At 45.4% G+C, this 16,417-nt stretch overlaps 2 protein-coding genes and 1 long non-coding RNA gene across 11 annotated transcripts in view; 1 reads left to right on the forward strand and 2 right to left on the reverse strand.

Moving 5' to 3' along the window:
- KIF21B (kinesin family member 21B) overlaps nt 1-9,415 on the forward strand; it is a 65,520-nt gene extending 56,105 nt beyond the window's left edge. For 3 of the 6 annotated variants that reach the window (XR_014527577.1, XR_014527578.1, XR_014527579.1), the window contains 6 exons: nt 512-676; nt 903-1,020; nt 2,014-2,184; nt 3,803-4,002; nt 4,704-4,918; nt 5,785-9,415. Coding sequence is in view for 3 of the 6 variants with exons in the window: in XM_083509369.1 (XP_083365495.1) it covers nt 512-676; nt 903-1,020; nt 2,014-2,184; nt 3,803-4,002; nt 5,785-5,839 (709 nt within the window). In the remaining 3 variants the exon portion in view is untranslated. The remainder of the gene's footprint in view (nt 1-511; nt 677-902; nt 1,021-2,013; nt 2,185-3,802; nt 4,003-4,703; nt 4,919-5,784) is intronic. The other 3 variants (XM_083509369.1, XM_083509370.1, XM_083509368.1) reach the window with 1 other exon arrangement.
- Nucleotides 1-16,417, reverse strand: part of LOC310709587 — a 479,424-nt gene that overhangs the window by 434,904 nt on the left and 28,103 nt on the right. The gene's annotated exons all lie outside the window — the stretch shown is intronic.
- The window catches only part of INAVA (innate immunity activator), a 32,963-nt gene continuing 25,963 nt past the window's right edge, over nt 9,418-16,417 (reverse strand). For 3 of the 4 annotated variants that reach the window (XM_083509391.1, XM_083509390.1, XM_083509392.1), the window contains 3 exons: nt 16,009-16,182; nt 14,481-15,198; nt 9,418-11,141 (listed from right to left, as the gene is read on the reverse strand). In XM_083509391.1, coding sequence (XP_083365517.1) covers nt 11,049-11,141; nt 14,481-15,198; nt 16,009-16,182 — 985 coding nt within the window. In that variant the 3' untranslated portion in view covers nt 9,418-11,048. The remainder of the gene's footprint in view (nt 11,142-14,480; nt 15,199-16,008; nt 16,183-16,417) is intronic. The other variant, XM_083509393.1, reaches the window with a different exon arrangement.

Consider the following 16,417-nt stretch of genomic DNA (forward strand, 5'->3'; position numbering starts at 1 on the left):
GGCAAATCTGCAGTCTCTTGCCCTGCAGCTGAACTCCATTCCTGCTTCTGTGAGACTCCCCATCATATGAGATGCCTTATGAGGAACGGCTAAGGGAGCTGGGCATGTTTAGCCTGGAGAAGAGGAGGTTAAGGGGTCATATGATAGCCATGTTCAAATATATAAAAGGATGTCACATAGAGGAGGGAGAAAGGTTGTTTTCTGCTGCTCCAGAGAAGCGGACACGGAGCAATGGAGCCAAACTACAAGAAAGAAGATTCCACCTAAACATTAGGAGGAACTTCCTGACAGTAAGAGCTGTTCGACAGTGGAATTTGCTGCCAAGGAGTGTGATGGAGTCTCCTTCTTTGGAGGTCTTTAAGCAGAGGCTTGACAACCATATGTCAGGAGTGCTCTGATGGTGTTTCCTGCTTGGCAGGGGGTTGGACTCGATGGCCCTTGTGGTCTCTTCCAACTCTATGATTCTATGATTCTATGATTCTATATCTCTTTCCCTCTTTCCCTCTATTAGTTCATCAGGCCAGGTGATTGCCGGGGATGCCTGTGCTGGGACCTCCACCCGCACCATCACCAGTGTGCAAGGAGAGCACCAGATCAACCAGATTGCACTGAACCCCACAGGCACCATGCTCTATGCAGCTACTGGCAATTCTGTCCGCATCTGGGAGCTAAACAGGTGAGAGGAGGCGAACTGCCTACAATTCCAAACTGTTTGGAAATCTGCAAAAATGCCCAGAAGAGAATGGCAAGAGACTGTTGCCATGACCCAAACTCCTCAATTACTCACACTGAAGAACTTGAAACTCAACCCCTTTATGAATACATTTAGTATTTGGGCATTACTTGGGGGGGTGTTCCTGCTGTTAATTTCTCAACACTACCCTTTCCGCTTTTTTGACTAGGTTGCAGCCCATTGGGAAGCTGACAGGCCATATTGGGCCAGTGATGTGTCTCACGGTGAACAGGACTGCAAGCAACCATGACCTAGTCATCACGGGATCTAAAGATCATTATGTCAAGGTATTGGACATAATAATTATGCTTTGCTGAGTTCACTGTTGGCAGCATCCTTAGTCCCCCACATAACCAAACATACTTAGGGAAGAATTCAGAGAATGGCAGATGAAGGTGATGGACTATATGGAATTGGCGGAAATGACTGGCAGAATCCGAGACCAGGGAGAAGAGTCGGTAGAAGAAGATTGGAAGAAATTTAAAGACTATTTACAGAAATATTGCAAAATTAATGAATGTTAGAATTATGTCTGAATGAAGTTAAGTGGTTTTAGCAGCAATGTTATTAAGGTGTATGTAAAAATGGATTGTTAACAGGTGAAAATCCAAAGTCATAATTTAGTAAGTTAAAGGATTAAGATAAAAACAAAGAGGGAAAGGAATTGCTGAATTAATTAATAGAACTGGAATACAAAAAAGGGAGGTGTGAGGAGGTCAGGGAAGCAAGGAAATGAAATGTAAGGTACGGAAAGATTGATGTGTTTTTTAAATGTTTATTATCTTTTTTCTGTATTTTGTATTTTGTATTTTTATTTTTTATTTCTTTCTTTTTTATTTTTCTCTTTTTATTTATGTAATCTTTTCTTTGAAACTTTAATAAATATCATATATAAAAAAGGGGAAGAATTCAGAGTAGCACTATGTTCCATCAGTGCAAGGATTTCAGCTTGCTAGAGGGAATGAGTCCTCCTCTCCTCCTACCATATGCCATTCTGGGGGCTATTCTCCCCAATCAAGTCAATTGGGTGGGGTGCATGGGCAGAGAAGGGGGAGAAAAGCCCTGTTTCACCAGTAGAAGTCATTGCACAGCCTTCCATTAGCAAGACTCATTGGTTGAATCCATTCCATTATTTTTAAGAGTTACTCTGGAGCAGGGAAAGCTATAGGACTATCTAGCACAATGCCTACCTTTCTGAAAGCGTGGGACACTGAGCCCAGGGTTAACTGCAGGTTGAACCTGGGCTGTGGATTCTTATTTTGCCACTTCTCATTTTGCAGATGTTTGAGATTGTGGAAGGCGTTGTTGGGAACATTGGCCCCACTCACAACTTTGAACCCCCACATTATGATGGCATTGAGTGCCTAGCTATTCAGGGAGATGTTCTCTTCAGCGGCTCCAGGGACAACGGAATCAAGAAATGGGACCTGGACCAGCAGGAGCTCATCCAGGTATGAGGGATGATAGGGAAGGATGCTGGGTTTTCAAAGACAGAGGCGGTATACCATTTGTGTGGTGTGAATTATGCTGAGGGTGTCAATATACATTTGGCGCATAAATTCCTCTTGTAGTGCAGGGGTAAGAAGGCCCCATGCTGACATCCCTGAAGGGGGCGGACCATGAGGCCAGTGGAAATTTTAGATGCTGAAATTCAGATAGTGATTGTATTGAGCTCAGTAAGCCTCTTCAAAAAAGCAGGGTGATTATGCTAGAACAGGCATAGGCAAACTCCGGCCCTCCAGATGTTTGGGACTATAATTCCCATCATCTCTAGCTAACAGGACCAGCGGTCAGGGATGATGGGAATTGTAGTCCCAAACATCTGGAGGGCCAAAGTTACCCTATGCCTGTTCTAGAGAGAGGGTGAGCAAGGACCAAATCTCTTGGAGCACTGACTTGCTGGCAGTATCTAGTAGAATCTGGTGTCCTCCAGATGTTTAGGGCTACCAGACTAGGGAAAGCAGTTGTAAAAGAATCCTACTATCTTCCTTTAATAAGTTTATATTTCCATTGTATATTTCAGCAGTCAAACAACATTGGCCTTCAAAGTCTTGTTGGGGGGTCTTATTTATTGCCTATGTGTTGTATTATTTATTATTCTAGCTATTTAGTGGTCCTTGACTTGGTTATCTAGTTTACTACTGGTAACAAGCACAATTAGTCCCAAGGCATGTGTGTGCCCAGTTTGGGGAGCTTGGGGCAACTCCCATAATCCCTAGACATTGGCCATGCTGACTGGTGCCAATGGGAGTTGGGGGTCTAAAAACATCAAGCAAGCCACAGATATTCCACTGCTGATCTATGCCCTTCGGTGCCCTATTTTAGAGTTAAATGGATAAAACTGCTTATAGAGGACAAGTACCTCTGATGTTACCCTAATCTTCCAAGCTCTGTGTGGGTCCTATACTGGGTGGCCATTGGCAAGGGCTGTGGGAAGGCCAAGCCAACAGCCATTCTGAGTGCAATCCAGTAACTTCTGTCTTTGCCAAATGTGTCACATAAGAACCAAAGGAAGGAAGTTGTCCTGGCTTAGTTAAGAATTGGAATCCCTGTTGAAAGGGTCGGCCCTGCTCATGCAGAATTCTCCTCTTGTTGCTGCAGTGTTCACAGTTTTCAAGTGTGTGGCCTTGCTTTTGCATTGCCAGTTCCCCATTTCAAATTTAGCCTCAATTCCAGGTGGTGATATCGATCTGCAAACATTTGTTCAGGTTTCTGAGGTGTGTCAGCTAGGTGTCCTCATTTTAAGACTGTTTGCATTATTAGGAACAAGCCCAATGAAAGAATTCCCCTGCATTTGCAAGATTGGTGTGTGGGCCAATTGGGTTTTAGCTGCCACTGTGCCATAACCTTCAGGACAAATTAATGGCATGGTGGCATTATTTTTATGGCATAACCAACACCTACAATGAATGGCAGTGTTATTCCAGTTCTTCTTTAGTATCTAGTCCACTCCCTTGGGCTTTGTTTTAACTCCCAAGTCATCTCATTCAGAAATCCGTGGGTGGAAAAGTTTTTGGGGTGTGGCAACAGGCCCATGCTAACTCAGCTCATTGTGACTCCTGTTTCTAGCAAATCCCAAATGCACACAAAGACTGGGTTTGTGCGTTGGCCTTTGTGCCTAGCCGGCCCATGCTGCTGAGTGCCTGCCGTGGTGGGACAGTGAAGGTCTGGAATGTCGATAACTTCACCCCCGTTGGGGACATCAAGGGGCACGACAGCCCCATCAATGCCATCTGCACCAATTCTAAGCACATATTCACAGCTTCCAGGTGAGTGTTAAGGGCAAGGGCTTCTCTTTACCACGAACTCTTTGCCCGCTGCATCCCATCATGTGTAGTCAAGCTGCTCAAGAAAATGAGGTGCCACCAGAGATGAGCTGGTTACAGGCCCAAGCACCTGGTTGACGGAGGAGCCAGAGGAAGCCATTGCTTCTGTGGCTGCCCTGCTCACAGAGCCATAGTGCAGTGGTGTCCGTCTCAACACCGATCTCCCAGAGTCGCTTACTGTGCATCCTTGAGAGCAAGGACCAGCTTTTTCATGGTTCTTTAGTTCACCTCTTCCTCATCACATCTCCAGCGAGATTCTGCATGGTGCTTCCTTGTTTGTACCTCAGGTTGATTTCTGGCACTGCCCCTTACGAAAGGGTGCCTTGCTGTAGTAGCCAGTGATTAGCACCTAAGGACATAGCTCCTCAACTGAGGCACAACAAGCTGGTTTGTCCCAGCAGTCACGAACTGAACTGAGCTGTGGGGACTCTTGGTAACCCATCATGGTCCCATGGAGATTCCGGCAGAGCAAGGGCCAAAGACTTGGCAAGAGGGCTTCCCCAGGGAGGGCAACCCAGGCCCCACCACTCACTCTCTTCCCCTTTGGAGTCTCTAATCTCCTCTTTTCCGACCATGTTTCTTTTTTCCTTTTCTCTCTTCCTCTCTCTGTCTCTCTTCTCTCTCTCTGTTTCTATGTGCCACAGTGACTGCCGGGTAAAGTTATGGAATTACGTGCCTGGGCTCACCCCCTGCCTTCCACGACGCGTCCTTGCCATCAAGGGCCGTGCTACCAGTCTGCCTTGACCCTCCTCCTGTCTTCTCTACTCTCCTGCTCACTTTTTCTTGCTGTGTTCCCCCTTCCCCTCTTTCTCGTCCCTAACCCCTTTCTCTGCGAGCTGATCTCAGCTGCTTCTTAACGGTATGCAATGCTTACTTGCTTTTCTTTCCCTTTAGGGCAGTAAGTGGAGGTGTTTTCCAAGGGAGACATTACTTCCCAGTTCACCTCCAAAGTGGGCATGCAAAAAAACACCCCATCTCACTTTCCTCCTTGACATGCCTGCTTGGTTGCATTATTAAGGCTGCATGCTTCACTTGGAAGCCTGTCCCACTGAAATCAATGAAGCTAACCTCTAATAAACTATGTTTAGGGTTGGCGTGATTTATGTGGAAATTGTTCAGTTTGATTGTGTGTGTTTTTAATGTTTTATTTATTGTTTATGACTAATTTTGTTATGTTGCAGTTACGCATTTCCTTTCATGTTGTAAGCCACCTTGAGCATGGTTTGAACTGTGGAAAGGTGGCATACAAATAAAATTGTGTGTATGTGTGTGTGTTGTGTGTCTAAATGTCAATGGGGACCATGTAGGGGGTGGGGGAGTACAACCCCCAAGGCAGGTCCCAATTTGAATTCTGGTTTTGCAGTAAGTGAAGGTGTTTGAATTATTTCTCTCTTGCTTTAAACAGGGCATTTGTTCTGGAGTAGCCCGTGTGCCTTCATGGTGTCCTTGGGCATTGCAAGAGAGTGAAAGGCAGGAGGGGAAGGATTTTGGGTGGGAAATCAGCACAGTGCCCAGATTAAGGAGTGTGGTCCAGACTGGGAGCCCATGTGGCTGCTTTTCCTTCAAAATAAATATTCACCTATCTACTAAGCACACTTTTTACAAGCATGTTATTTATGTAATCTGTGGTTTGCACCTCCATTTTCCCTTTATCTGAGCTTGTTCAGTGTTTGGTTTTTGACTTTCTAAATGTCATATTCCCACCTTTTCCCCTTCATTCCCCAGTGACTGGACAGTGAAACTCTGGAGTGCAAGGAAGCTACTGAACAGCACAACCTAGATAGAACCTGGGGAACTACTTGGACATGGTGACTGTGGTGGAGGTCACGAGAAGACAAGATGTGGTTCTCTTGTTGAGCCATGCTTGCAAGGGTAGGACGTGCTTAGCTTCCCACCAGAATCTCACACACTCAGGGCTTCAGGAAAAGATGGCACCCTGGCTTTTTGGTACCATGTGCCCCAGTGAGTGAGTTGGTTGGATGGTGTGAGGGAGCCTTCTTTCCTTTCCAGTTTCCATGCTCCATGTCTCTTTTTCTTGGTAGGATTTTGCAATGACACTGAACTGTGAAACTCCCACCATGGCATTGTCAGCCAAGGAGGAAGGTCAAGCTGAGGCATTTGAGAGCATTTCTCCTATCAGAATCCACATGCCACCCAAACAGGCACCCCCCAGGCTATGTGAGAAGCTCTGCAAAATAGGTGGTTTTAGGTGTTCATTGGCCAAGGGGGTTTATCAAGGAAAGATGCAAGAAACCTCATTCCTCACTCCATCACGCCTGAGCGATCCATACCCATCGACTCCTATGGCCGCCTGTGCCCTGCTTATGGCATTCCTTCAGAGCTTAACAGTGAAACTGACCAGAGGAAATCTAAACATGCCAGCTGCTTCCTGGATGTGTTTCCTGCATAGTTGATTGTTGTGTTTTAGAGGGTATTTCTTGTTCTAGTTAGATCTTTCATGAGTATTAATGTGCTGGCTTCCTTTCTCTTATTGCCACCCCACCACTGATGGGCTGTGTGTATGTGTGTGTGTGATTTTCTGAAGGGGGAAGGGTGGGTGGCAAAGTTAGCCACCTTTTAAAAAATGTTAAGCACATGTGATATTTCTCAGTTTTCGCTCCAAAAGTAGAATCGCCAAAGGTTTTCCTTTTCAAATGCTTAGAGCCCTACCAAGAGAACATAAAAAAGAAAAATCTCTACTGTATAAGTGAGGTCTGTCAAATGGATGATGATTAATATGGGATTTGGATTATCACTTTTTCTTCAACTGTGGAATCAAGATTTCTGTTAGTTTGGAAGAATGGTTGCTTTCTGTGTTCCAGCTTCAGACTTGAAATTGTAATGCTGGTCCCTTTTTTCATAGTGCTAGATTTCCCAGGAGAAGAAAAAAAAAAAGATGTGAGCTACTGGAATATGTTTTTGGCTTCTCCCTGGGAAAGTCTTCACAGGCAGCCTGGGGAGAAACATGCATTATTTCAATCTGTGAAGCTGTTTACATTGTCCTGTTCCAATAAGAGAAAATAATAATGGCAACAGAAACTGACTCTCTCCTCTCAGGTGGAGAAAGGACCCTTTTAAGCATTGGAACAGAAATGTGTGAGTTTTTTTCCTTTAGATTTTTAACAGGGTAAGAAACACTTGAACAAGCGTGTGGTGATGCGTTCCTGTCTTCACATTTCCCCAGATGTGGGATGATGAGACTTGCCCTCTTAGTCTTGCCCCATCACCTGTTTACTTACACCTGCTTGGCATCCGTTCACGTCAATACTCATGTCTTTATAATAGACTCTGCAATGAATAAGCAGGAGAAGCTTCTCTCTGTGTGCTTCAATCAACTTGAATTTTCACTGGTGGAGTTTCAACCCACTTAAGTGTTCTCATGGACCCTGTGTGAGCATCACTTTGCAAGAGATGAAGCTTTCTGTTTGTGTGTAACACAGCAGGGCTGTCCCAGCCCTCACTGGAGAGTCACAGAGCACTCCTCAAAACCTTCGTTTCCTCACTTGGCTGTTAATATGTGGTATAAATGGACTTTTGACATGCATTGTGCTCTCCTGACCAAGGACCAAGTTCATGCCTCAACCAGCAGACTTGGGGTAAGCAGCACACTGGTGGACCATTCCACAGCTCTGCCCCCTGGTTTATAGGAGTCTTCTGCTCTAATAAACTGGCTTTGGGTGTGAACTTCATCCGCTCCATGCAGTGAAGCTGCAGATTCTTCCATTGGGAGTAGGTTGTTGTACTGTAATTCTGTATGGGTGTTCAAAAAGTTCTGTGTATTGTCTTGTGCATTATTTGGGGATGGGGGAGCAGGAGGGAGAGGGGTGTGTGTATGTGCACGCGCATGAGTGAAATTTAAAAAGGGTGAGGGCTTGTTTTGAGTTAACCTACCTCATGGTCCAAGGTGTCTAGTTCTACTCTTTGGGGGTTTTTTATGTTAATAAAACTTGAATTAGTCTGGGGACCGCACATTACCACTGACCCCTAAGTCCCAAAAGTGAGGTGAAGGCAAGGTGAAAGCAAGTGTGCTTTGCCTTCGCTGTTGACTGATTTACATTCAAGCTCACAGCTTGTACTGTGTCCACCAGCAGCACCAATTTTAATAAGCTCTTCTTAAATGTTAAGACTGATATTTATTGAATCATTGTGTCCTTTGCAGTCTTCTCGTGACTTAGCATTCTCAGCTGAGAATAACAGAGAGGTCCAAGTGATTCAAGCCTTGGAAGAGGGACCATCTTCCATCGGTAATGAAATCAGCACAATCCTCACGCCTTCACATGGCTACACAAGCTATCTTGTCCGATATTTTCAGAAGCTTGTAGTCCACCTGTGAATGTAGTTGCCTGTAAAAAAATATATTCTAGGAATACATTGTGAATTAGCTGCACACAGTTCACCTAAAACTTCCTCCATTCTTCCTTGGAGGAAGTCTGTTTAGTACAAGAAATATGAAATGTCTTGTAAAGTATTACTTGATATACCTGAAAGCACTGTGCCCGACAGCACTCTGCTTAACTGTTAAATTATTGACCATATTGCCATATAGTCCCATGTGCCTCAGTGCTATTGCTAGCTTTTTAGGTATGGGATTATATTTTCTCATATTGAAGAAGCTACCCCCTTCTCTCTTTATTTTTTAATAGTCCTGATCCAAGCAACGTGACAAAGTGCAAAACCCTGCAAATGAAATTGGGTGCAAACCAGGAGAGCCATTTTACCTCCTCTGAACAGTTACGTGAAGCACACGGTGGGAAGGGTCAGAATAAGCAAGCTGAAAACCTCGTCTGCTTTGAGTAGCCCTTGGGAGTAAATGTGCATGTTCATTAAGAGAACACTGTCATTAACGAGACTCAAAAGTGGGTTTGTACAACCTGTTTGATTCATCTAGCAGCCCTGGGAAAATCTCTGCCAGGTTCTCCTGGTGTTCTTAAGGCTTTGCTTTGGGAATAGGCCTCCTGGTGGTAGGATAACATGCACCATCCCTGCATTCCAAGAAAGGAGCTGGGGTGAAAGACGCCCCCTAAGGTGCATAAACACCATAGGCCCGTTTGCTCCACCTCTTGGTTTATGTATACATATATAATCATGTTTCAATTGACAGGTGCCTTTTCTTGCCCTGAAAGGTGTTTTCTCCCCCTCAAGGCTGGCGTGTGTGTTCAGGGCTTCTTTGGGGGTTTTGTACCATCAGGCAAAATGGTCACACGTATGTATGTGTGTGTGCGTGTGTACATGATAAGGTGTGTAATTATTTTATACCGCTATGTAAATAGTGTAAGTTATTTAAAGCTCCCGCTGTACATGGTTTTCCAATGAATGTGTTTGTTCCTCCTCTTAATAAATAAACATCAAAACAAGATCTGAGAATAATTATTTTTAATAAAAATAAAACAGGCCATTAAGTGTAAGTTCAAAAGGCTCTTTCAGTGGTACGAAGATTGAGCTGATGAGGAAATGGATATTGATATAGGTATGAGCAAGTGGCTCTGATCTAGGAAGTTAAAAACAAACCAACCCAGAAGCAACGAGCCTGGCCAGAATTTAAGTGTCATCTGATAACTGTATCTTTATGACCTGGCTTTTTGCCTTTTCTTTACTTAATTAACAGCACACTTTGGGGCAACAACAAAACATTGTTTTTGACTGTTTCTAAAGAAGTAATTAAAGCAGAGTCAATTCCTAAATGATGACTTGCAAGGATTAGAACACACAAGGACTCAGAAAAAGCATCCTATTCAATATAAAAATGTTCAGGTAGATTTAACACTGTTTTGAGCCGAGTCCAGGTAACTTTCATAGTTGCACATCATACATATTCCCTCTCCCTCCACTGGCAAACCTTGTACAAATAAGTTAATATTAAGAACAGTGTTGGTTGCAATACCACACACTTGATCATCATGATACCATAATTAGTGCTTTAACATCCCTAGGTTACCCGAGAAGCAAAGACCAATATTAAAGAGAGACGGGTACTTAGAAAAGACCCCATAGAAAGTAGTAGAGGTTAAGCAAAACATCTTGTGTTTGTCCAGTCTAGGATTGCACGGCAAATTAAGTACAAACCTGGCATCCGGAGAATCTGCTTTTCTTTTTCAAAACTGACATTTCTAGCCTTAAAAGCACGAAGGCTTTATGCCCATTTTTTTTGCCATGACTTGTAAGTTGAAAAGGTTCTGGGCTGAGACCAAACAGAGTCACTCTCAGTTCCTTGTGACATGCTTGTATAATGAGAAACCCCTTCCACAAAGTGATGGGTTTCATACAAAGATAGAGCCACACATGAAAAGGGCTCCTTTTAAGAATCGTTGTGATGTAGGTACAGAACCAAGAACATGGCAAATGCTGTGAAAAGCAGTTGTGAAGGGAAAACAATAGGGAAAGGGCATGCACACCAAACTACACTTGGGGAAGCTTGCTTGCCTCCATTGCCTGTTTGCTACATCACACTACTTTATGCAAGAAAAAGGAAGACAACAGAGGCTCCACATCTAGCACTTGTGAGGGCAGGCAGATTCTGCTTCCGCAGGGGAAAGAAAATTCATGTAGTCAGGCTTGGCTCTTTTCTGAAAAGCTATAAAAAGTTCTAAAGTTCTTGCTTTCATAACCTACAGCTGGCTCCCAAGATCTTTCCACCACAGACAGACGTGAATAAATAGGCAGACAAGCAAACACTAGTTAAGAGGGGTGAGGGATCTTGCTGTGCTCTGTATTCCGCACAGGACAGCAAACCCAGCTGTCTGTTGCAGTAGTCTATTGCATCAGTTCATCATAGGAACAAAGGAAGAGACTGAGCTATATAGTCTCACATAGGTTGCAGAATAGCCCCTAAAGTGTTCTCTTTAATAAAGCAGGATCAGATGGTTGAAGAACACACCAAAGTTTGACACAAAGCCTCGTCTTTCCAACCTGGAATGGGGAGACGGGTCGGTCTAGGCAGCCAGCCTGCTGACATTGCCGAATTGCAGGAAGTCACGGTGATTCAGCAGTCTCTACACCTGAGTAATGATTTCTCCATTTTCTGGCACGTAGACCTGCACAGGGGCTCCCTCAAAAGACCGTTTCAGGATATGGACACGGGGAACCTGGAAGGTTAAAAAAAGGAGCCTCTTAATGGAACTGTCGCAACAGCACATCTCCCCAGCAGCAGCAACCCTACCACCACCAAATACAATTTCCTTCATCAAACATGAAAACATTTGTTACAGCTGACGGTCACTTCCTATCTTGATTGCCTCAGGAAAATGTGGCCCATTATGTTTCTCCATGCCTATAAAATCAATTCCTCTCCCATCATTAAGCGCAGTGTAAAAATAAAGTTTCCAGGGCAATCTTTCCTATTCTTTCCATTCAGTGCCATTAAATTAAGTGTCTTTAAAATGCTGTGATATTTTCCAGCCAGATTACCATTCATGCTTTCACCTTTGGGGGTTGGACTAGAGGACCCACCACATAGAGAGTCATGGAAAGGAGGTGCTCTGGCACTTTTCAACAGGGCTGCGGCACCTGTGGCCCTTCCAAAGAGGCTGGGACTCCCAGCAGCCCCAGCTGGCATGGCCAATCATCAGAGATGATGGGCCTTGTAGTCCAGCAACAAATGGAAGACCACAAGCTCCCCATCCCTGCTGTAAAACAAATTAGGTGTCTAGAGCATCCTAAAGAATTCACGGAAAAAGCTGAGCCCCTGCAGGCAAATAAACAGAGCTTGCCATAGCTTTATGCATTAAGGAGGACTAAAAGAGGCTCTTAAAAGTAGCAATATTGGCATAAGATGGTCTAACTGACTACAAAGCAGCTTCTTATATTTATATTGGCATGCATGGGTGCAAAACCAAAACAGCTTCTAACTATTACCGTATTTTTTGCACCATAACACTCACTTTTTTCCTCCTAGAAAGTAAGGGGAAATGTCTGTGCGTGTTATGGAGGAAATGCCTACGGGTGGCATGCCTACAGATTTTCCTCCTCTAAAAACTACGTGCGTGTTATGGTTGGGTGCGTGTTATAGAGCGAAAAATACGGTAATCAACGTGAAGCTTCCACGGTTTCTACCCATTATTCACAGGCATGTCCAGAGGAGCACCCACCTGCAAACTTGAAGTGTGAGCTCACTCTCAGAGGGGTGGCTATTTTAGTCTGTTGCAGCAAACTGGCATCTTAAAGACTTAATAAAGTAATGAGCTTTTGTGGACTGGAGTCTATTTCAACCGATGCTTATACAAGGAGATTGTCCTCATGGCTCCTCCTTTTAGGTGAGTAAAGCTCCCCTATCTCTTGAATGGGGACCACAGATTTAAATGAACTGGCCAAAGGAGGTTTTGAAACAGCGTAACTGGCCTCTAGGACTCACAAATAAAACTACCTGAAAATGCACATGTGCCCCAACTGATGGGCATAGAATTGCCAGGGATTTATCTGATGTTGCATTTTTGGGTGGTTTCCTTGTGCTGAAGATGGATTAGACAAACACGTAACGTGCAATCTATGGTCGCTGTCTTCTCTTGCTCATGTGAATGCTTCCTAGCACAGCACAGAGTTGTCTGATTAAAATTTCACAGCTCTGTTTCCAGGTGAGGGGAGGCACGCATTGAAGAGGATGGGAGGAATCCAAGGGCAAGCTCTTGCTCGCATGGCTGTGGGCTTCTGCCCTGTGCTGCAGGCGAGGGAGATGCCCAAGGAGGAAAAAACTGTGCTTCATTGTGCAACAGTTTTGCACATCGAAAGAACATAATTCTCCAAGCGGAACCACCAGGATTCATATCTTTCAGAATTCCTCTCACTGACTATGTTTCTCAAGGAACAGCGTGCAGAGTTGCCAGAAGGCAATGCCGTTGTCACCAACCATCAGAACAAAGGAGCAGCAACATAACCTTTTCCTATCTAACAAACTGCCCAACAAGCATACAGTAAAAAATATGGTAAAGGACCCGTGGACAGTTAAGTCCAGTCAAAGGCGACTATGGGATGCGGCGCTCATCTCACTTTCAGAACCAAGAACTAGAACAAGCTTAAGGACTACTGGACTTTACTGAGGTTCAAGGAAGTGGGTACTACTTAATGTGTTGTATTCAGTGCTAGTCCTACTTAGAGTTGACCTACCGCCATTAAGGAGCCTGTTAGTCTTGTCCAGTAACTTCAATGGGTCTACTCCGGAGTAGGATTAATACTGGATACAACTCTATTATTTTTAAAATTACCTGGGCAGAGAACTTGGAAATTTCCCCTCTGCCACAAACATGAGTCAACTCTTATAGGCTCTGAGCCAGAAGACTCCTCTTCATGAGTAATTTGGAACACTCCAACAGCTCTCAGTGCAAACAAACATCTGAAACTGGGGTGGTGATTTGAAGCAGCTGAATGGCCCTTGGGAAAAGGCTTAGGCACCCCTCCCATGATCTACCGTTCTCAAGTCCCCATCCCAGTCCATCCCAAAGCACTATCTTATTACTTTAAATTGAATTTGTGGTAGTGTTGCATGCATTTGTGCTTAACTTCTAATTAGTCGTAGGGCTGTGCCAAATGTCTGTTCCAAAGCATAGTGCTTTCAGTGGACCTGTAAATGCACTTTTAAAATAATAAAAAAGCTTTTCACAACATTGCTAGAAAATAGCACAAAAGAAGCAGCCAAACCCACTAGCTGTGCTGCCCCCCCCCCCCAGCTATAAAAAGGCCCAGCAGTGCAGTGCGCCTTTGTGAGGCGATAGCAGTCTGTGGAATCTGTTTTTCCCTGAGCCTGTGGATGGCTCTCCAACTCACGGAGAGCAGGCCATGTTTCTTGGTTGCCATGAGCGAATACTGCTTCCACCAACACACATTCTGGTGGTGTGCCAAAACAGCAGCTTTTGCCCATGAATATGTAAGACAGTCGACATTTTGGTAGCCATAGCAGGCCGCAAAAAACTGAAAAGAAACATAACAACCTGAGCAGTGAAGTGAATCGCACCTGAGAGGCACCTGCCTTCATCTTACAGGAGGCAGCACTATAGCATGCTTCTACAGATCTGCTAGTACTCATGAAAGCCTTCCTCTATTTTTCCTATTCACATGGGCGCACACACAGAGCTTTCAATTCCTTGTGTGCCCAGATACTAACAGCCTGTAAAGTAGGAATGGAAACCTGTAGTCTAGCAACATCTGGAGAGCTACAAGATCCATCATGCTGACTATTAGCCCTGCTGGCTGGGGCTGATGGGAGTTGGAGTCCCAGTAACATCTGGGGGCTGCAGATTCCTGATTCCCCACACCCGTTAAGAGGCTTCTGCACTAATTTGTTCATAGAAAATGAGCTTATCTATGAACATGGCACATTAGCATGTTCTCCTTAATCAGGTCTAGCTGGAATATTGAGGAAACTCTTGCCGAAACAGTAAATAAGAGGCTGGCTCCTCTCTCCCCAAGACACCTTCCTGCCCAAAGATCCTCACCTGAATTTGCTGCCCCATGGAACAGGAGGGGCGCAACTCTCGGCCGGGCCCGCTGCGCATGCGAAAGGCCCCTTGTCTGTCCAGGGAATGTGGCCGCGCATTACGCAGCCGAGTCCGTTCGTGCCACGATTTTAGCTCTTCTGTCACGGCCGACTTGGAGAGGACTCGGGGCCCCATCGGGGAGCAGTCCTTCAGAGATGGGGTGCGCACCACCCTGCTGTGAGAAACAACCGACCGGTGGAACCGCACAGGCACCGCCTCTTCCTTGTAGGCAAAATGGGCGGAGCTTACAGACAGGAAGGGCGGCCGGCTGTGGCCAAGCTCCCGCCCAGCTGGCAGGTGGTTGTCATATTCAACGGCAGAGAAGTAGCCCAGCGGTGAGAGCAGCTTCTGAGGACACTGGCAGTGGTATTCGGGCCCATTCCCCTTGGAGGTCTGGTTCTGAAACGGCTGCAGGGGCTCCTCCACGGGGACCGAGGAGCTTGGCTTCAGGAAGGAGATGTCGGGGCTGCTGCTACCGGCAGAGGTGGTATAGGAGATGCTGGAGACATCCGAATTGCTGTCTTCTGAGGCGGAGTGGTAGGTGGGCTTGGCGGCTGGGTTGGCCTTGGGCACAGAGAAGCAGTACTCGGGGACGGTGACAGTGTAGTAGGTGGGACGCCGCCTTGGCAATGCGCTTCTTCCACGGGACTCGAAGCCTTCCCGGGATGAACACACCCTGGAGGCCAGAAGGAGAGAGTTAAGACCATCTATCAGGAGCTCGCAATGGCCACCTTAACACCTTTGAAGCACTTCCCCCTAAGGATTATGGGAGGTGTAGTTCATTCAGGGCACTGAGAGTCGTTAGGAGGCCCCCTTCCCCTCACACACCTACAGTTCTTAGAGTTCCCTACAAGGAAGGATTGATTGTTAAATCCAGGGCTTTTTTCATCCGGAACTCAGGTGGGCGCCATTGCCATTACAAGAGAACAAGGGAGCAGTTTAGAAAAAACAGCACTGGTTAAACCACTCTAGGAATTGTCAGGAGAACTCCAAGAACATTATGTCAGATGTGGGGAGGAGAAAGGAGAAATGCTTACATTGCCACAGCAATCTCCTTAGAGCTGCTTTGCATTATTATATGCTTCCTTTGTATAGTTTATTCTGCACGCAATTGGAAAAAGGAGGGTCATGAAACAAAGCCCCAGCCCTTAACTGCTGGAAATCCTGTTTGCCCTTCCTCTAGCTTCCAACATATTCCCAAACATTGCTCATTTGCCTTCAAGCCTATTTTCATAGCTAGGAGGACTAGAAAACCCTTTTTGCAAAATAATAATAATAATAACAACAACAAAAATAACCGAGAGCTGAGATTCCCAAAACGCTGAATTTTAAATTTTGCATTTGTGAGGCCTGATAATAGAAGCACAACGTACATATAGCCTCACCCCAAGGTATCTGACATGTTCAAACTTCAAAGAGTGATTAGGTACCAACAGGCAGGGCCACCTGCTTGAGTACGTGAATTGACCATAAGTCCATAGAGTACCTCATCAGTTGAGGTTGTCCTCTCCTTCCCAGGAACTCAGGTGTCTGTGGGGCACTGGAACCAGCCTGTTTCCTTACTTCCAGCTTCCTGGGAGGAGCAAAGTGGCATGGCGATGCCTCAGCAGTTGTCTGAGGGGTACGGCTGGGTGACGGTTGAGACAGCAGGCCTGGACTGCTGTAACAGAACACAATAAGAACATCAAGTAAGAAACTGCCTGCAGTCCTGTCATCTTTCTTTGTGTGCAAAGGAGTGAGAGGCTCTGGTCAGGGGTCAAATCCCCCTCCCTTTCATCTCCCCTAAGAGTGAAAAACAGGAGTAAAAAGAGAAAGCAAGACTCAAGTGGGTCCACAAAACCCGCTGTTCTGGCTTAGTTAATTGGACTACTAAGTTTCTAGGTCAGTGGTTCTCA

Source organism: Podarcis liolepis (assembly GCF_965112155.1).
Source record: "Podarcis liolepis genome assembly, chromosome: 6".
In the NCBI taxonomy this organism is placed as follows: domain Eukaryota; kingdom Metazoa; phylum Chordata; class Lepidosauria; order Squamata; family Lacertidae; genus Podarcis; species Podarcis liolepis.